Below are 21379 nucleotides of genomic sequence, written 5' to 3'. Positions count from 1 at the left end.
GCTCACTGTACATTTGCAAAACAGGCCAGATAACAGTTCTCTTTCTAGTAAATGGTATTAATCTTAAATGTATTCAGTATCCTTGTGACTGGCACCTCAAGAGAAATATCATCCAAGTATCACACTTGAGTATTGTGTGCAGTTCTAGAGTCCACAACATTGTAAACACATTGAGAGGATGGAAGTGGTTTAGAGAGAGAGATTACTAAAATGATATTAAGACCTGCAAAAACTCAAACTGTATTTACTAGAGAAGAGAAAAGGAAGGGGGATTTTTTTTTCATACATTGTCTGTTTGCCTTTTACTAAATTGTAAGGTCCATGGAGCAGACACGTGTGCTTGTAGCATTCTACAGATCAATAATATGATACAAATATTCAAATATTACAGGCTTCTTGATTAACAACCATTTCTTCCTGGTTTTAAATCTGTGCTTTCAGCTGAACAGGCTTAAAGAATTTTCTTCTTACTTCTCAAGTCCTTGGAAAGACATCTGGGTACATGTGTATTTTGTGGCCATGAAATTATCAAATTCTCCTTGAAAATGCCAGTCAACAGCAGATTCCATGCTCAGAATCTCTGGAAGGCTTACCAGTCTTCCTCTGCTGGAGGATTCTCGAATAGATATCTTCAGAACAGAGTAATAGATGCCCAAAAGAACCTACCAGCAGGGCCGGTCTTAGGCAGAGGCGACCAAGGCGGCCGCATAGGGCCCCGCGCCTAAGGGGGCCCCGCTCAGCGTGCCTCAACTCTGCCTCGTGCCTCCGCTCCGACCGGGACCAAATCGAGTCACTCAACCTCTCTCCAGCCATAGGCAGATAAAGCATTCCTGGCATACCTTGTACACTGTAGCACTGTGCTGGATCTTTTCTTAATATTTTTCCTTATTTTCTCCTTTATTATGAGAATTGAAACTACTAATTGTAGTGGGCTTGAACTGAATAATTTCTGGGGAGGGGAGGTTTCATGATAGCATTGTGCTTATTATTTCAATCAGGTTTTTTGTACAAGTTTAGCTTCATTTGTCTTTATTTGAAATTTCATAAATAAAAAAAATTTCTAAAAATGGAATAATCTTATCAATGGGGTGGAGCTAGGGTGGGGGCGGGGCTAGGATGGGGCCCCACCAAATTGGTCTGCACAGGGCCCCGCACTTGCTAAGACCGGCCCTGCCTACCAGCAGGATATTGTGGATACCAATACTGTAACAGAGTTCAGGCATGCTTGGGAAAGATGTAAAGGAGAGTGGTAGAAATGAGCTTAGGAGTTTGTAATATTTTAAGCAGAAATTCCAACACCAGATCACCACTGCTGACACCAATAGAAAATCTAACTTCCCAACTCAGCAGTGCTTATATGTAAACGAGGGAAAAGTCTCAACTACTACAGCAACATTCAAAAATTCTTTTGTTTGATTGCACGTAGAAAATATCACAGACTAAACCCTCAATAATTTTTTCAATTAATGTTTTTTTTTTTTTTTTAATTTTTTCAATTGATGCTTTCTGGCAAGATAAGTGTAACCGATTGACTTGCGTTTTTTGAAGACATTGAATGTTTCTTGTTTTTTAAAGGGATATGAATTATTAAATTGAAAGCATCAATTGAAAAAATTAAAAAAAAAACATTAATTGAACAAAATTGAGGGATTTTTAGTAGTTAGATGTTCAAGCAACAGCTTTGCTATTTTCGTTAACTGTTTATTACAATACTAAAAGATGTGGGGAGGGATGGGCTGGATGTTGGATTAAGTATAGGAACTTGTACGTGTACCTTTTTTTTTTTTTAGCAATTGTACATGGGCATTTGTGCACTATTGGAGTCATTTCTGGAAGTCTATGTTATAAAGGCAAATAGGTAAATATGTTGCCTTTATATAAAATAGGTCCCAAATTAATAGTTTAGTTTAAAAAATTTGATATACCTCTCTTTCTAATAATCAAGGTGGGCCACAATAACAATTTCAATAAAAAGTAAAAGAAAGTCACTAAAATTATAGGAAAGCACATAACTTCATAAGAACAAACATTCAACATTTCATACTCAAGAGGTACCTCCATATATCTTCATTTAAAAACCCCACACTACCCCCTGTACCTTTTGCATCCTCAAAAGCTTTCTGGAAAAAAATAAGCTTTCAATTTCCCTTTAAATTGTTTCAATGACACCTCCATTCGCAACTCTTCCAATAAACTGTTCCACAAAACTGGTACCTGCCAAATAAAAAGCCTTCTCTCTAGTTGCTATCAATCACGCACTTTAAGTAGGAGGAACAGCAAGCACATGAGCTTCACATGATCTCAAGGCTCTACCTGGAGTATATCACTGAATCATAGGCTGTAAATACGGTGGTAATCCCTCATGTAGAACCTGATGAACAAAAACTAGGACCTTATACGATGCTCTAAATTGAACAGGTAACCAGTTGATATTTATTTAGCGGTGTCACATGGTCCCTGGAACTAACTCCCCACAATAGTCTAATGACGCTATTTTAGTAATTCCAAATATAATACATTACCGTAAGTAAACTCTTTTGGTTGGAGTTGCAGTTTCTGGCTTGGACTAATTTATTGGATGGAGAGGGTGTGCTGAATGAGTGGATTTGTTGTGCCTTCCAGTCTTCCATCTTGCTGGCCCTGACCTCACAAACCAAACCTAAATATACTTAAAGCTTAGATTGGGACTGAGAAAGTACCTGCATACAATAAATGTAAACCTGCTTTGATTGTACCATAGAGAGGCAATATATCAAATCCCATTACCATTTACCACTTTTTTTTTTATAAAGTAGCCTGCCCAGAAAAGAAGTGTGAGAAGAGATTTGTTGACCTGAAGATGTATAACTTAGAGGAAAAGAAGGGATAGGGGTGATATGATAGGTGTTTAAATATTTGAAAGATATTAATATACCAAAAGAAAACTTTTTCAGAGAGGGGGAGAAGTAGAGATCATGAATTGAGGTTAGGGAATAACATCAGAAAGTACTTTTTCATGAAGAGAGTGGTAAATACCTGGAATTCCCTCCCATGGGAGGTGGTGGAGATGAAAATGGTAACAAAATTCAAAAATGCCTGGGATAAACAAAGGATTCTTACATGAAAAGAGAATGGAATCAAAATAAACTTAGCCGTGCTTAGATGGCAGCTCCAATAATTAAGAAATAAGGCCAGTGTTGGGCAGACTTCTAGGGTCTGTGCCCTGAAAATGGGAAGGACAGATTAAGATCAAATATGCATATGTTATATCATATCATATATATGCTATGAATTTTTCTTATTGGGCAGACTGGATGAAACGGTGCCATACAGTACATAGGCCAACTCCCCTCCACCCCCAAAAGAAAGCAGCTAAAAATAGAAGTTGATTAATTTAAACTGTAAGTACTAACTACAGAAGAAAGGGTGATAAAGATAGCACCTCACCTTCTGTCAGTTCTAAAATAATTGCTGCTTTGATGTACTCATGTGATCTTTCAGCACTGAAGTAGTGGAGAATGCAAGTCATGGGTTCCTTTTTCCCCCCCCCAGAAAATTGCAACATGTCGCTGGGAAGAACTTTTGAAACTGAAATTGGTCATTGTAGGGGCAATTCACTAACATGGGTGCTAACAGTTATGTGCATGCACATGTAAATATTTAGAAGACTAGCATATACGTGCATATGTGTGGACATGTGTATGTGCCAGTATTCCAACTAAGTCCTATTCTGTAAATACACCTATATCAGGCATAGCATGAATTTGCAAGGGGAAGCTGGGCGCATGTACTCCAGCTGTATGGCAGATGTAAGCATTCACACCTAAATACAAAACTCATCTAAACCCTATTAAGCTAGCTTCTGTAAAGGAAAATAGGTGCTCACATTCCTTTACAGAAGGCTCCTACCTGGGGCTTTGTTATAAAAGTGCATTGCACATTGTGGCCATTACAATCGTTTATTTGCTGCTGTTTTTCTATTACAATCATTATTGCAGAACGTGAGGTAAAAGTTTTATTTCCCTGAAATTAAATATGCATATCTTTTTTTTTTTTTTTTTTTTTTTTTTCTTCCCATAATGTGCACTTAGATTCAACTCTGAAGATGTTTTCTAAGGAATTAGGAACACTCCAAAGAAGTATTTCATTTTCAAATATGGTGAGTATTTCATTTTCAGATATGGTGACATGATTCTGCTGGAGGACTGTGTGAGATCAATATCTTAGGTTCTGCTCAGGAGCTTGCCTCTTTTTCCAGCCTTTTATCGTTAACTTCACTGTAGGTGTTACAGGAAAGCTAATGCTATCTCTTCAGACAAAGGTCTTTTTCACCTTCATCAGATAAGTCACTGTTGGCTGTGTTGATGCTCTATGGCAAAATTCCTTTTTGTTTTCCCTACCTTATTACCTTGTGTTTTAATCTCTGAGTTTCTCTGAGAAGTATGGACTGTGCATGGTTTGATTTGTAGTTGTTCTCTGCCATCATATACTGTTTGTACTGTTTGGTACATAGACAGTGTGTGGGTTACTTTACAATCATTATTTGCCATCATATCTCTTCATGTTTTTTTGTAGGGTTTTCTTTTTGGTGTATTACCAATATTGCAGTTTGAGGCATACCTGCTGGCGGTATGAACTTGCTATTTGAAAGAGATCCTTCCTCTCACTGCATCTCACTTCTCAATCCTGATCAAACTTGGTAGTAGATGTAGGTGGCTGTAAGCAGCTGTTACCATTCTTTTGTCACTAGAGAAGGGTTTGCTTCATTCAGTTAAGACTTGCTTTCTCTGTTACAGAAGAAAGCTTTGCAACATTTAGGGGGGAAGTTATTAACATGGGCTACCAAAAAGATGTGGAGGAATAGCCTAATAGTGCAGTGGGCTGAGAACCAGCAGAACCAAGTTTGATTCCCACTGCAGTCCTTGTGACTCTGGGCAAGTCACCTAACTCTCCATTGCCCCAGGTACAAAATAAATACCTTTATATAAACTGTTTTGATTGTAACCACAGAAAGGCGGTATATCAAACTCCATCCCCTTTCTCTTTCCTTTTCCCTTATTTTACAGTTAACCCCAGTAATAACTAGGTCTCACTGCAAAAAAAGGGCTCTGTGCTAAAATAACACGAGCTAGTGGTAAAATATCACGACTTAGCATTTAACTTTAAAAAGGAGACTATGATAAAATGAGAAGAACGGTGAAAAAAATACATAGAGGAGCAGCTCCGAACGTCAGAAATTTACATCAGGTGTGGATGCTGTTCAAAAATGCCATTCTGAAAACCCAGGCCAGTTATATTCCATGTATTATTTAAAAAGGAGGAAGGAAGGCCAAGTGATAGCTGGCATGGTTAAAAAGTGAGATGTGGAAGCTTTTAGAGCTAAAAGAAATCCTTCAGAAAATGGAAGACAGATCCGACTGACACTACTAAAAAAACAGCATAAGGAATGGTAAGTCAAATGCAAAATGCTGATAAGGAAGGCAAAGAGGGACTTTGAAAGAAAGATTGCATTGCAGGCAAAAACACAGAGGGGCATTTTTGAAAGGAACGTCCAAAACCCAATACCCACAACTGTACACCAGTGGGTTTGTGGTGGGTTTTGGAGGGCTTGTGGAGGAAACAGCAAGCCCTCCAAAACCCACCACAAACCTACTGTACCCACATATAGGTGCCCCCCTACACCCGCAAGGGCTATGGTAGTGGTGTACAGTTGTGGGTATTGGGTTTTGGGGGGGCTCCGCACACAAGGTAAGGGAGCTGTGTTTCTGGGAGCAATTTATGAAGTCCACTGCAGTGCCCCCTAGGGTGCCCGGTTGGTGTCCTGGCATGTCAGGTGGGACCAGTGCACTACAAATTCTGGCTCCTCCCACGACCAAATGGCTTGCATTTGGTCGTTTTTTACATGGACGTCTTCGAAAATCGCCAAAACTCAGAAACATCCATGTCTAGGGACGGCGAAAATTAAGGTTCTCCGAGGACAAGCAGGCTGCTTGTTCTCACGACTGGGTGACGTCCGCGGCAGCCCCCACCAACCGGAAAAAAGGCTTCGCGGGACGGTCGGGACGCAGGGCACGCCCACCGCGCATGCGCGGCCGTCTTCCCGCCCGTGCGCGACCGCTCCCGCCAGTTCCTTTTTTTCCACGCCTGGAGAGAGTCGTGCTTTGCCGCTCTCTCTACTTCAGCCGCCGGATTCTTGCGATCGCGTATACGCGGATCGCGCTTCGTTAATTTAAATTTATTTCCTTTTATTTTCTCTCTCAAAAAAAAAAAAAAAAAAAAAAAGAGAGACCCTGCGCGTGTGGAGCACGCGCTCCCCTTCTTTTCCCTCGCTTCCAGCGGGGACGCTGCATGGCGGCCTAGTGGCCGCACGGTCGTTTTCTTTTTTCGTGGTGTGATTTTAGCCACCATTGACGATTTTGACTTCGCCGACGCGATTTTTCCGTCGATGTCCTCAAAGGTCCCGAGTGGATTTAAAAAGTGTGGTCGCTGCGGCCGGCCGATCTCGCAGACCGACACCCACGCTTGGTGCCTCCAGTGCCTCGGGCCGGAGCACAATCTCAAGTCGTGTTCTTTGTGTCTCGGTCTCCGGAAACGGACTCAGGTTGCGAGGCAAGTTCTGCGGGACCGTCTTTTTGGAACTTGCGCCGGCCCCTCGACGTCGACCTCGACGGCATCGGTATCGACGCCCGGGCCTTCGGTACCGGTATCGATGCCCGAGACATCGGCACCGATGGCAGCGACCCCAGGAGAACAGGTCCCGTCGGCCCGCCGGTCCTCCGGTGAGAGTGGGGGTGAGAGGCCGCGTGGGCAGTCGGCCCCGGTCACGCCCTCAGCTCGTGGCCCACGGGACCGAACCCTGTCTGACCCGGTGCCTCGAGACCGAGGGGGATCGACCTCCTCCTCCTCCATGCCCTCCGGCGCCGGTGACGTGCATCGGAAGAAGGATAAGAAGCGTCGTCACCGGTCGCCTTCGGTGCATCCCGAAGAGGAGGCGACGCCGAAGCGTCATCATCGTGAGGAGAGGTCTCCGTCGGTTGTGGAGGTACCGACGCGTCGGGGTTCCGGCACCTCGGTGCCGTCTCCTGGCCCCCAGCAGCTTCCGGCACCGACACCCTGGCCGGCCCCACCGCCTTTCCCGGCAGCGGACCTGGACGAGTGCCTCAGAGCCATCCTTCCGGGGATCCTGGAAGGGCTGATGCGCCAGGCTGTGCCGGCGCCGGGGGTGCTTGCGCCCCCGGCGCCGATGACTGTGGCGCCGGCGAGCTCTAGCCCGGCGCCGGGGCTGTCGACACCGCCGCCACTTGCGGTGCCGGTCTCGACCGCCACGCAGGTGGAGTCCCCGTCGACGTCGATGGAGGGAGCTCCGTCCCCGCTGGCGCGGGAGTCCACCGCTCGACGACACCGAGACCTCGGTGCCTCGACGTCGAGCCGGGCCCGGTACCGGACTCAGCTACATGAGCTAATGTCCGATACCGAGGATGAGGACTCGTGGGGGGAAGAGGAGGACCCGAGATATTTCTCCTCAGAGGAGTCTACGGGCCTTCCCTCGGACCCCACGCCTTCACCGGAGAGGAAGCTCTCACCTCCTGAGAGTCTCTCCTTTGCCTCCTTTGTGCGGGATATGTCTATTAGCATTCCCTTCTCTGTGGAAGAGCCGAGGGCCGAGATGCTCGAGGTCCTCGACTATCCATCACCACCTAGAGAGTCCTCCACGGTGCCGCTGCACAATGTCCTGAAGGAGACGCTGCTCCGGAACTGGGTGAGACCGTTAACTAACCCCACCATTCCCAAGAAAGCAGAGTCCCAGTACAGGATCCACTCTGACCCAGAGCTCATGCGGCCCCAATTGCCCCATGATTCAGCGGTCGTGGATTCTGCTCTCAAGAGGGCACGGAGTTCGAGGGATACCGCCTCGGCGCCCCCGGGGCGGGAGTCTCGCACTCTGGACTCGTTTGGGAGGAAGGCCTACCAATCCTCCATGCTCGTGACCCGCATCCAGTCATACCTGCTCTATATGAGCATCCACATGCGGACCAATGTGCAACAGCTGGCGGACCTGGTCGATAAGCTCCCGCCGGAGCAGTCCAGGCCTTATCAGGAGGTGGTCAGGCAGCTGAAGGCGTGCAGAAAGTTCCTGTCCAGGGGTATTTTTGACACCTGTGACGTGGCATCTCGTGCTGCGGCCCAAGGTATAGTGATGCGCAGGCTCTCATGGCTGCGCGCCTCTGACCTGGACAACCGCACCCAGCAGAGACTGGCTGACGTCCCTTGCCGGGGGGATAATATTTTCGGTGAGAAGGTCGAGCAGATGGTGGACCAACTGCATCAGCGGGAAACCGCTCTCGACAAGCTCTCCCACCGGGCGCCTTCAGCATCCACCTCCACAGGTGGACGTTTTTCCCGGGCCCGGCAGGCTGCACCCTATTCTTTTGCGAAGCGTAGGTACAACCAGCCGGCCCGAAGGCCTCGTCAGGCACAGGGACAGCCCCAGCGCGCTCGTTCTCGTCAACAGCGTGCGCCTAAGCAGCCCCCTGCGCCTCCACAGCAAAAGCCGGGGACGGGCTTTTGACTGGATCCATGGGAACATAGCCGCCCTACAAGTGTCCGTACCGGACGATCTGCCGGTCGGAGGGAGGTTAAAATTTTTTCACCAAAGGTGGCCTCTCATAACCTCCGACCAGTGGGTTCTCCAAATAGTGCGGTGCGGATACGCCCTGAATTTGGCCTCCCTGCCTCCAAATTGTCCTCCGGGAGCTCAGTCTTTCAGCTCCCATCACAAGCAGGTACTTGCAGAGGAACTCTCCGCCCTTCTCAGCGCCAATGCGGTCGAGCCCGTACCACCCGGGCAGGAAGGGCAGGGATTCTATTCCAGGTACTTCCTTGTGGAAAAGAAAACAGGGGGGATGCGTCCCATCCTAGACCTGAGAGGCCTGAACAAATTCCTGGTCAAAGAAAAGTTCAGGATGCTTTCCTTGGGCACCCTTCTGCCAATGATTCAGAAAAACGATTGGCTATGTTCCCTGGATTTAAAGGACGCATATACTCACATACCGATACTGCCAGCTCACAGACAGTATCTCAGATTCCGCCTGGGCGCACGGCACTTTCAGTATTGTGTGCTGCCCTTTGGGCTCGCCTCTGCCCCACGAGTGTTTACCAAGTGCCTCGTGGTGGTAGCGGCCTACCTACGCAAGCTGGGAGTGCACGTGTTCCCATATCTCGACGATTGGCTGGTCAAGAACACCTCGGAGGCAGGAGCCCTCCGGTCCATGCAGTGCACTATTCAACTTCTGGAGCTGCTGGGGTTTGTGATAAATTACCCAAAGTCCCATCTCCAGCCAACTCAATCTCTGGAATTCATAGGAGCGCTGCTGAATTCCCAGACGGCTCAGGCCTACCTTCCCGAAGCGAGGGCCACCAACCTCTTGGCCCTGGCTTCGCAGACCAGAGCGTCCCAGCAGATCACAGCTCGGCAGATGTTGAGACTTCTGGGTCATATGGCCTCCACAGTTCATGTGACTCCCATGGCTCGTCTTCACATGAGATCTGCTCAATGGACCCTAGCTTCCCAGTGGTTCCAAGCCACCGGGAATCTAGAAGATGTCATCCGCCTCTCCACCAGTTGCCGCACTTCACTGCTCTGGTGGACCATACGGACCAATTTGACCCTGGGACGTCCATTCCAAATTCCGCAGCCCGCGAAAGTGCTGACGACGGATGCATCTCGCCTGGGGTGGGGAGCCCATGTCGATGGGCTTCACACCCAGGGTCTGTGGTCCCTCCAGGAAAAGGATCTGCAGATCAACCTCCTGGAGCTCCGAGCGATCTGGAACGCACTGAAGGCTTTCAGAGATCGGCTGTCCTGCCAAATTATCCAAATTCGGACAGACAATCAGGTTGCAATGTATTACGTCAACAAGCAGGGGGGCACCGGATCTCGCCCCCTGTGCCAGGAGGCCGTCGGGATGTGGCGTTGGGCGTGTCGGTTCGGCATGCTCCTCCAAGCCACGTACCTGGCAGGCGTAAACAACAGTCTGGCCGACAGACTGAGCAGAGTCATGCAACCGCACGAGTGGTCGCTCCATGCCAGAGTGGTACGCAAGATCTTCCGAGCGTGGGGCACACCCTCGGTGGACCTTTTCGCTTCTCAGACCAACCACAAGCTGCCTCTGTTCTGTTCCAGACTTCAGGCACACGGCAGGCTAGCGTCAGATGCCTTTCTCCTTCATTGGGGGACCGGCCTCCTGTATGCTTATCCTCCCATACCTTTGGTGGGGAAGACCTTACTGAAGCTCAAGCAAGACCGCGGCACCATGATTCTGATAGCGCCCTTTTGGCCCCGTCAGATCTGGTTCCCTCTTCTTCTGGAGTTGTCCTCAGAAGAACCGTGGAGATTGGAGTGTTTTCCGACTCTCATTTCGCAGAACGACGGAGCGTTGCTGCACCCCAACCTTCAGTCTCTGGCTCTCACGGCCTGGATGTTGAGGGCGTAGACTTCACTGCGTTGGGTCTGTCTGAGGGTGTCTCCCGGGTCTTACTTGCCTCTAGGAAGGATTCCACTAAAAAGAGTTACTTTTTCAAGTGGAGGAGGTTTGTCGTGTGGTGTGAGAGCAAGGCCCTAGAACCTCGTTCTTGCCCTGCACAGAACCTGCTTGAATACCTTCTGCACTTATCAGAGTCTGGCCTCAAGACCAACTCAGTAAGGAATCACCTTAGTGCGATTAGTGCTTACCATTATCGTGTGGAAGGTAAAGCCATCTCTGGAGAGCCTTTAGTCGTTCGATTCATGAGAGGCTTGCTTTTGTCAAAGCCCCCTATCAAGCCTCCTACGGTGTCATGGGATCTCAACGTCGTCCTCACCCAGCTGATGAAACCTCCTTTTGAGCCACTGAATACCTGCCACCTGAAGTACTTGACCTGGAAGGTCATTTTCTTGGTGGCAGTTACTTCAGCTCGTAGGGTCAGTGAGCTTCAAGCCCTGGTAGCTCATGCTCCATATACCAAATTTCATCACAACAGAGTAGTGCTCCGCACCCACCCAAAGTTCCTGCCGAAGGTGGTGTCGGAGTTCCATCTTAACCAGTCAATTGTCTTGCCAACATTCTTTCCCAGGCCGCATACCCGCCCTGCTGAACGTCAGCTGCACACATTGGACTGCAAGAGAGCATTGGCCTTCTACTTGGAGCGGACACAGCCCAACAGACAGTCCGCCCAATTGTTTATTTCTTTCGACCCTAACAGGCTAGGGGTCGCTGTCGGGAAACGCACCATCTCTAATTGGCTAGCAGATTGCATTTCCTTCACTTACGCCCAGGCTGGGCTGACTCTTGAGGGTCATGTCACGGCTCATAGTGTCAGAGCCATGGCAGCGTCGGTGGCCCACTTGAAGTCAGCCACTATTGAAGAGATCTGCAAGGCTGCGACGTGGTCATCTGTCCACACATTCACATCACATTACTGCCTCCAGCAGTCGGTTCGGGCAGTCGGTGCTGCAGAATCTGTTTGGGGTGTAAATCCAACTCCACCCTCCAGGACCCGAATTTATTCTGGTCAGGCTGCACTCTCAGTTAGTTGTTCTTCGTAGGTCAATTTCTGTTGTACCCTCGCCGTTGCGAGGTTCAATTGACCTGGGTTCTTGTTTTGAGTGAGCCTGAGAGCTAGGGATACCCCAGTCGTGAGAACAAGCAGCCTGCTTGTCCTCGGAGAAAGGGTATGATACATACCTGTAGCAGTTGTTCTCCGAGGACAGCAGGCTGATTGTTCTCACCTACCCTCCCTCCTCCCCTTTGGAGTTGTGTGTTTCATCTTTTGCTAGTTATTCAACTGGCGGGAGCGGTCGCGCACGGGCGGGAAGACGGCCGCGCATGCGCGGTGGGCGTGCCCTGCGTCCCGACCGTCCCGCGAAGCCTTTTTTCCGGTTGGTGGGGGCTGCCGCGGACGTCACCCAGTCGTGAGAACAATCAGCCTGCTGTCCTCGAGAACAACTGCTACAGGTATGTATCATACCCTATTTGGACTTCCCTGATGGTATTTTTGAAACGAAAGATGGATGGCCATCTTGTTTTGAAAATAAAGGTTTCCCCGCCCCTGGATTTGGATGTTTTGCAAGGACGTCCAAATCGCAACTTGGACGTCCCTTTCGAAAATGCCCATGTGTTTTTGCCTCTTTCGAAAATGCCCATGTGTTTTTGCCTGCAATGCAATCTTTCTTTCAGTCCCTCTTTGCCTTCCTTATCAGCTTTAGAAACTGGCCTTTGCCCTTACATGGGTCTTTCCTGTGTTCGAAGGCCATTTTTACCGCTGCCAGAAAATGGCCGATTTCCAAATTAATGACCATTCGCTAATGTTGCCATTAGCTCACGGCCATTATCAAAAATTAGTGCGTGAGCCTTTTCCATCTGTATTGTAGGCAGTAAGGACTCATGTGCTAATCAGTTAGCATGCAACAATGTAGACGCATTAGCTGATTAGCATAGAAATACCCACTCTCTGCCCCCTAGACACACCCATTCTCAGAATTTTTTTTTAAATTTTAACACTCGAATGCATATTCGGAACTTACTGCGGGATGCCTGTGTGTGCTGCGGTAAGCACCTGCTAGTGCTTACCACAGCTTAGTAAAGGGACCCCCATAGTATCTTATAATGAAGTTATCCTCCAAAAGAAGCGGCAGCTAATAATTTAGGCAATGGAAGCCAGTCTGGAACCAAAAAGACAGGAGTGTAAAACCAAAAGTAAACTGAGTATGTTTCTTATTGCTTAATTTAAGCAGTAAATAGAGTATTTCATGTGTAGAATAAATATTGACAAAACTTTTTTTTTTTTTTTTTTAGGCATTGTCATCTTGTGTAATCTTACCAGAAGACTCAACTGTAGTGTGTTCTTCATGGGACAATCATATGTGTGTATCTGAATTTTCTTGTTAACATATTTTTTTATTGTTACTTAATATACCGCCTTTACAAAACAAAGGTCAAAGCGGTGTACAAATATATGCTGGCAACAATACTTAAAAAAAAAAATTCTGATCAAAGACAGTGTGACTATTTTTTTTTTTTTTAATTCTGTCCTATTGTCAGTTTCCTTTCACTTGGGTTGATCTAGAAAAGAATAATTTTGAAAGCCAATTTCCACAGGTAATACCCGTTCCACGTATGTAAATCTGCCTCTTGAAAGTTTGCAACCCTTGATGTGGGTAGAACAGTGTGCATAGTTTTACCAGCATAGACAGGAGGAATATTTGAGGGTGTTCTTGGATTGGGATGAAAATGTTATGCATGTAGGTTCATTTTCAACACTATACTGCCCTGAAAAGCCAGAACACAGTAACTGTTGAAAATGTAAATATGAGAAAAATCTAAAAAAAAAAAACAAAAACTGATTTCTTTCAATAAATCCCCATGGTGTAATTCATGACCAAATCTAATATAGTTCTGTGTTCTGGCTCCTATCTCCTTTTTATCAAGAGATACTGGCCCATAATAAGAAATGCACAGTAACTACAGGACATCTGGCGAGTTAGCTTAGTTTTGACAAAAATTTGTGTTACTGTGTTCTGGCTTTTCAGGGCAGTATACACATTGGGGTCAATATTCAAAGTGCTTTAACTGACCAGAAATGGCTCCTGGCCGGTTAAATCACCTGTTTGGGGCTAACCACTAATTTTCTGTGTGCACTTAACTGGTTAATGCCATTGAAAATAACCAGTTAGTGCCAAACTGCAGACTGGCTATTTTGGGGGCGTTCTGGGAGCAGCGTCAGCACTTGGCCGGTTAAGTGCTGATATCAGCATTTTACTGGCCAGGTTAACCAGATAAAAGTGAGTCCCTATCTTTATGCAGTGACCTATATAACCGGCTCTGGAAATTCAGTACCAGTGCCTGGACATGGCTCGCCATTGATTTTCTGGGGTTTAATGCCTGCTGCAGGCCAGGGGCGTAGCCAGACAGCAGATTTTTGGGTGGGCCTAGTCAAGAAGTGGGTGGGCACCAAGTGTTCTCCTCCCCCCCTCCCCTCCCCCTAATGCGATGAGGCCAGTATCAGCAGCTTAGGAAGCTTAGACTGCTGAAGTGGAGAGCAGTGTTTTTAGCACCATCAGAGGGAGGTCTTCAGCTGGCGAAGCTTGGGATCCCCACTAGCTAGCACTAAATATGTGCTGCTGTTGGGTGGGCCTGAGCCCTAAGTGGATGGGCCCAGGCCCACCTGTGGCTACACCACTGCTGCAGGCTGTATATTGGACCCTTTATTTTCCTTAATCCTTTTGCCTGCAAAAAAACGCAGGTGCAGATTCTGTGCTTAATTTGTAATCACAGCAATATGTTAAGCAAAACTACCTGGGTAATTTTACATTGATTATTGGTGTAAACCCCACAGGTAAGAAGTACCTGCAGTATTTGCACCAACATGGACAGTTTGGTTATTGCCCCTGAAACATAAATGAATTCAGTCAGCATCTATGAAAGTAAAGTAAGCTAGCTTTACCACTACATCCATTCACAGACTTAAATTAACCCTCCTGTTAACATGTTTCCCTGCAGATATTTTTATTCAGTAGCATTTTGTAGACGGCAAGACACATTGATGGGACATGATGATGCTGTTAGCAAGATCTGTTGGCATGACAATAGGTTGTATTCTGCATCTTGGGACTCTACAGTAAAGGTTTGCATTTTACATTTTAAAATAGTTGCAATCTTTTAACTAAGTTTATTACTTCTGCCTTGTCTGCTATCTATCACTACTCCCACCACTTGTTGCTTCAATTGTGTTTGTGCATATTTCTTTAAATTGTTTTGTAATCACACTTAGATACTTGGGGAGGGTGAGGGATATGGGTTCCACACTTCAGATAATCATGTCACTTAGTTATTAAATATTCGATATACCACCATTCCATAGAAAAGAGATAAAAAAAAGAGCTTCAGTCATCAACAGAGAGAAAAAACGTAGAGGGAGAGAACAGTGGAAGGAAAGGTGCAAGTTCATTCGTAACCACTCCCTCAACTGTCTCCAGATACCTGGGAGTAAAGATAAACCTTCAACAGGGCCTGAAACCTGTGGTTGAATTGTTCCAAATGAGAGGGTAACACATTCCATAATGTCGGAGCCTTGAAAAAGAAGGCCGATTATCAAGTTGATTCAAGATGTGAGAGGGATTCAGATGGGACAAGAAGATGATTTTTTTGGTACTGAGTGAAGAGTTAGTTGATTAATTATATCAAATGCAGTCTGTGACTGTAAATTTAGTACTAAAGGTAAAGAAAAAAAACTACTCCAGTTTATATGAATGGACATTGTCAGGGCTGATAAGTTTTGAAGATCTTTGATTAGCTATGATAAGTGCAAAACAAATTAATGCTTTTGTTGTGCAGTTTTGTACTACCTGTTTGCAGTTTCTTTTGCAGATATTATAAAAGTTACAAATAAGGCATTAAGGACCTTTTTCATTGAGATTCTTTTCCCACTGGGTCCATGGGAAAAGACCAAGGACTCGGGCCGTTCATAATTACAAAAATCAACCCATAAGAACGTAAACGTTGCCATACTGGGACAGACCAGAGGTCCATCAAGCCCAGTATCCTGTTTCCATCTGTGACCAATCTAGGGCACAAGAACCAGACAAGATCCCAAAAGATTAAGACAGATTTTATGCTTCTTATCCCAGGAATGAGCAGTGGATTTTTTTCAAGCCCATCTTAATAATGGCTTATGGACTTAGGAACGTCCATTTTTTAAATTTTTTTTAGTGACTGACTGTGCTATATACTATGTTGCCAACAGTTTTTCAAAAACTTGATGCAGGATCCTCTTTTTTGGTAGTTTTAATGTTATGTACTGTTTGGCAGTCTATGGATATTTACTTCTTACTGTCATGTGGTGTTGTAGATCAGGGCCAGCCTCCAAAGCAGTGGCGTAGCCACAGGTGGGCCTGGGTGGACCAGGGCCCACCCACTTAGGGCTCAGGCCCACCCAACAGTAGCACATGTTTAGTGGTAGCTGGTGGGGATCCCAAGCTCTGCCAGCTGAAGTTTTTCCCCTGATGGTAATGAAAACGCTACTCTCCATGATACTGGCACCTGCGCATGCTCAGTTTTCAGCTCATGCCTGCTGCAGACTGCCAAGATGGAAAGAAGCATTTTCCTGCCAGCTGAGATATCTTCTGGTGGGGGGGGGGGGAGGTGAACATTTGGTGCCCACCCACTTCTTGCCTAGGCCCACCCAAAATCTGTTGTCTGGCTACGCCCCTGCTCCAAAGAAATATGTTAAAAGAGAAACACAAGCAATAAAGAGGTCTTCATTTCATTTGGGTATGCTGTAAACTGAAACAAACTAAACTATTTGTATTTGTAGGTGTGGCGTTGTGTTCCTGCTGAAGTTTCAGGCACCAAAAGAAATGATTTTGAATTACTAGCTGAGTTAGAGCAAGATGCCAGTGTGAGTATGGAGCACAAGCATTTTGCCTGTTCAGAATCTTTCATTTTCATTTCTATGTTGTGAGCAACTGGTTGTAATAAATTCTTGCACTAATGTAGTATTTGTCATAATATACGGTATGCCATTATGAGACAGAACTGGAAGGGGAAGCTGGATGGTACAAGGTTGCAATGAATGTTGCCTCTGTTTGATCTTTGGACAGGTCAGTCATCACTAAGATACAATTCTATTCTCTCATGACTCGCTTCATGATTATGGGGTGTAATTACTGTTCTGCAGTAAAACGACTCTCATGGTATAATATGAGTAACGCAATTTGAGATCAACCTCACAGGCAACATTATTCTGCTCCCTGGAAGCATCAGGCTGCTAATGCATGGGCCAGTGCTCCCAGTGACGCCTAAAAGGAGCTGGTGCATATGAATTGGTGCTCCCCTTCTCCCTGCCCTCCTCAAGCAAAGACCCGCCATCCCTCAAAACAAGTGTCCACCCCCTGGAATTCACACACACAGATCCCTCCTGAAGACCCTACCCAGGACCTACCAACGTTTCCCTGATGTCTAGCAACTGGGGCAGGAACAATTCCCAGTTTCTCTCACCCTTTTGATTTCTGGGTTCAAAATAGTACCAGATTATCCCTTGTGATAGTCTTGCGGTACTACCACTAAACTGATGTGGCATCATTTTAACCTAGAGGCCAATGGGACAGGATTGACTGAGGATAACTGTTGCCTCAGATGCTAAACATGAAGAACCCCCCCCCCCCCCCCCCAGTACATTTGTGGGAAGGAAGTTGGGGATCTGTTCTAAGGGTCTTTGATTTGGTGAGGCACCTTCTTGCTACTTCCTCTCCCCCTCTCCAAGTAAACACTCCAGCCCCTTTACTATGTCCCCAGGAACACATTAGCTTGTGTGTTAGTGGCCCGGTGGTCTTAGGGCAAAAAGATAATGCAGCTCAAAGCACATTAGAAACTGCTGCCCTTAGACTTTTTCCCTCAGCACTTCCTGGTTAATCACTTTAAACAGAATTTACTTACTGAACAATAGTTTAATCTTTTCTCAACTGAAATAAAATTAAGTCATTTCAATGTCCGTAGAACCAAAACCTAGTAGTATTGTACCAAATAATTTGACATACAAGTCTGAGTCACAAGTTTGAGGATAGCTGGCTTAACTAGATCTTTTTAAGCAACTGCTAACCTCAGGAATTCTATACTTGGGAAATGATTGGCCTGATTTTGCTGGGTAAAGGAAGCAGCATTTTACATTACTTATATAATCCGTGGCCCAACTTATAAATGACACGTTAAATATACATGCAGTGTGGCGACCGTGTCATCTGCTTTTTAGCTGGCCGGACTTGTGGATAGAAGTTTTATACACACCAGATGAATATTGCCACTCTGCTTATTACTTGACTCCCTTTCCTGACCCATCCCAAACCCTTCCTGTGTGATAATGTGATCTATGCATAAAATTATGTGTAGAATGGAGACAATCTGTGCAGACCACGTAAGTCTTTTTAATTTTGAGGCCCATTGTTTTATTCATCAGAAGGGGCTCTTCTAAAAGTTGAATTTTAGCACACATATTTTGGAACTTTCTGCTGGTCACCTATTTCTTTGAAAAAAAATTTGATTCAAATAACATGTCTCAAGGTACGTTTCCTAGCTTATATGTTTCTTTGAACATGGTGTGCCATCCCATAGCTTTTTAGTAGCAACCTGCATTCAAAAGATGTTACTATTGAAATTCATAAACTCTGATTGCTAAACATCCATCACCGAACATTTGGTATGAAGGTGAACTTCAAAATTCTGCAACTGCCCCTTCAGTGCCACATGCTTTTGCTTGGTGTTGCATTATATCAGTTCCTTCTGGTTACAAAATTGTAGAATTTGAAATCTTATAACCTTCACACTAAAAACAAAAAATTGCAGAAGGGATCCTGTATATGGAAGTGATCAAAGACATCCTGTCTCTTCTGATGAGTAGCCTTACCAGATTCTTCTTATAATGTTAAGGGTCCAATTTATTATTAAATCTGTGTGCCTTAATACCATTATAAATTACTAGCACAAGTCAGCATTGGTGTGCTAAACACAGATATGACCATTTACACCAGGTTCCGTGCTGCACGCCGATTGTATTCTGAAAGTGGACGAGTAGCCTGATAAACCCTGCTGAACCAGCCAGTCCCAGATATTCTGCAGCACTTAACAGGGTAGTGTCGCTGAATGTCTCTAACCAGCCATCCCCTAACTGGCCAGGGTAAGGGTGGGCTGGGGGCAGAGTGTGGGCCAGATATCAACTTACCAGTTAAGAGACAATATTCAGCCTGTTAATTGGCTAAGCGAACACAAAGTTAGGACAGCAAAAATGGGCTAACCTAGGATGCACTTAAGCGTTCACGTTAGTTGTGCCATCTGTGCATGCTAATCACATGGACATTTTTTTGTGTGTTTTTGGGAGGTGGGGGCATGTCGATGGGTAGAATGGGTTTGGGATGTGTTAATCAGCTAGCATATGCACATTACTGCTGCAGTAGCTGGTTAGCACATAACACGTGAGCCCTTAATGTCAGCTAAGTAGGAGGTGGTAAGCGCTGCCATGGTGATTTTTTTTTTTTTTTTTTTTACTGGTCAAACATTAGCACATGCCCAGAAATTCAAATAATATAAAAATGTCCTTTTTGCCAGATGTGCTAAAAAATTTTTGTTACATTTGTACCCCGCGTTTTCCCACTCATGGCAGGCTCAATGCGGCTTACATGGGGCAATGGAGGGTTAAGTGACTTGCCCAGAGTCACAAGGAGCTGCCTGTGCCTGAAGTGGGAATCGAACTCAGTTCCTCAGTTCCCCAGGACCAAAGTCCACCACCCTAACCACTAGGCCACTCCTCCACTCCTGAGTTTAGCATGTGGGAAAGTCCTGTGTAAGGGCACGCTAAGCCCATTTCTTAGTACAGCTTAGTAAATGAACCCCTTTATGTGCTGACATACTCAGGTATTAAATACTGGGAGCCACGCATGGCCTGGCATTGAATATCCAGGGTTAGGTCAGTCTACGACTGGAAGCGGCTTGCAAACTACTTACTGCCATAGGTTGCATATTACCCCTGCAATTTTCAATATATAAGTTCTAAATAAGGTAAAGGCAGGCGAAAAGAAATTAGAAGTAGATGAGAAGGTACCATTGGGTGGGGTACTAAATGGGAAACCACAAGAGTAGCTAGGCCTCCATGAGGTGCTAATGAGACTTTGATAGAGGTTAAAGCTAGATTCCTTGGCTGCACCAGCTCTGAACATGTAGCCCATTTGTGTGAACTCAATTCTCCATCTGGACTAATAACTACAATTCATTTTTCCAGGTAAATATAATCAACTTGAACCCTGAAAATTCAATGTTGGTGTCAGGCACCACTGAAGGAACTCTTGGCATTTGGGACCTTCCTACAACCAGTATATTACACCAGCTGTCATGTCATTCAGGGGTTGTACATGATGCTGTCTTCAGTCCTGGTATGTATAGTCTTGCATTTTGTTCTACTGAATTAAAAACTACGATTAAACAAGACACCATAGTAGCACAGTAATGTTTAGTTTTTATCCACAAGCCCTGGTTTCCTGTGACAACTCAAGGGCAGGATCTGCGGCATAGTTTCTGGAATTCTGCAACAGCTCTGCAGCATATTTTCATAACAAATTTGAAATTTTATTTTATAAAAATAGTTGTTCTGGCATTTCACTGTCCAGTAGAATATTTATGTGGTTCTTTATTGGTGGAAAAGAGATCATAGTGATCAATGTTGAGAAGGAAGGAGGGGACTAGAGAACAGAGGAAGGGGTCTTGGAAATGGGCCAAGGAAGAGATTTGTCAGGAAGACAATGGAGGAGCCTCAGGCAGGAGGGGTAGAAGGGTAGGGAGCATCAGGGAGCAGAGGAAAGAAAAGGAGAGGGAGTGATGAAAGATGGGGATCAGGAGAGAGAGGATCCACTCACACCCCTTCTTCTGACACCAGTTCGTCGTTTTACTCACACACCACAACCCTTCCAATCCCTTCATGCATGATCACCAACTCTTTTGATCCCCTCACTCTATTCCATCAGTTACAATTTACCCATTCCTCTGTCCTCATACCCTGCACCCTCGCTGATGCTCTCACATGCTTTGTTGCCCATATCCCCTCCCTCCTTTATTCATTCTTCCCACATACATTCTTTTGCCACCCCCTACCAGTGGCGTAGGAAGCGGTGGGGCGGTCCGCCCTGGGTGCACGCCGCTGGGGGGTGTCGGTGCCTCGCTGGTTCCTTGCTCTCACTGCCCCGGAACAGGTTACTTCCTGTTCTGGGGCAGAGAGAGCAAGGAACCAGCGAGGCGCTGACACCCCCCAGTGGCTGTACTCGGTGGATTGACTGCCTTTCAGGTATGTTCTCGGGGGGGGGGGGGGGTGCGCAGCGGCCCAGGGTGTCAGCTGCCCTCGCGACGCCACTGCCCCCTACTACTCCTTCTCTTAATATCCAATTGCAGCTTGACTGTGGGAGGAAGATAGTGGCAGCACAGTACCTCAGGACACATCTTTCCTCTCTGCTGCACAGGGGCAGTGTCTTGCGTCAAACCATATAGGACACCTTAGTACTGCATTATTAAAAGTATAATATTTGTAGCCCAGCAACAGAAGAGGAATGTGCAACCTGAGGTAATGCACTTCCACTTCTCTTCAAATAAGCCAGGATTGTGCAGAGTGGGAGGAAGGGGGAGGTGAGGGACACTGCCTCTGCTGCAACCCCAGTCTTCCACAGTGATTCCACAGGTAACGTGAAACTCCACAAAAAGGGCCGGATTGTGCTGTAGACTGAGGGCTGTAGTTGTAACCTCCAGTTGCCTATGGAATTGGAATCTCACTTGCTCTGCCTTTCACCAAGGATATGCCACTTTTCTGGAATATGGTAGAAACTGTCAAATTT

General features: G+C 46.0%; 1 protein-coding gene across 1 annotated transcript in view; it reads left to right on the top strand.

Annotated features, from left to right (window-relative positions):
- The window catches only part of NSMAF (neutral sphingomyelinase activation associated factor), a 228385-nt gene that overhangs the window by 190952 nt on the left and 16054 nt on the right, over nt 1-21379 (top strand). Inside the window, exons 24-28 of the mRNA XM_030214777.1 lie at nt 4071-4138; nt 12813-12880; nt 14517-14640; nt 16330-16413; nt 19783-19933. Coding sequence (XP_030070637.1) covers nt 4071-4138; nt 12813-12880; nt 14517-14640; nt 16330-16413; nt 19783-19933 — 495 coding nt within the window. The remainder of the gene's footprint in view (nt 1-4070; nt 4139-12812; nt 12881-14516; nt 14641-16329; nt 16414-19782; nt 19934-21379) is intronic.

The sequence above is a fragment of the Microcaecilia unicolor genome, chromosome 1 (genome assembly GCF_901765095.1).
Source record: "Microcaecilia unicolor chromosome 1, aMicUni1.1, whole genome shotgun sequence".
In the NCBI taxonomy this organism is placed as follows: domain Eukaryota; kingdom Metazoa; phylum Chordata; class Amphibia; order Gymnophiona; family Siphonopidae; genus Microcaecilia; species Microcaecilia unicolor.
This window is presented reverse-complemented; position numbering and strand designations above follow the sequence as displayed.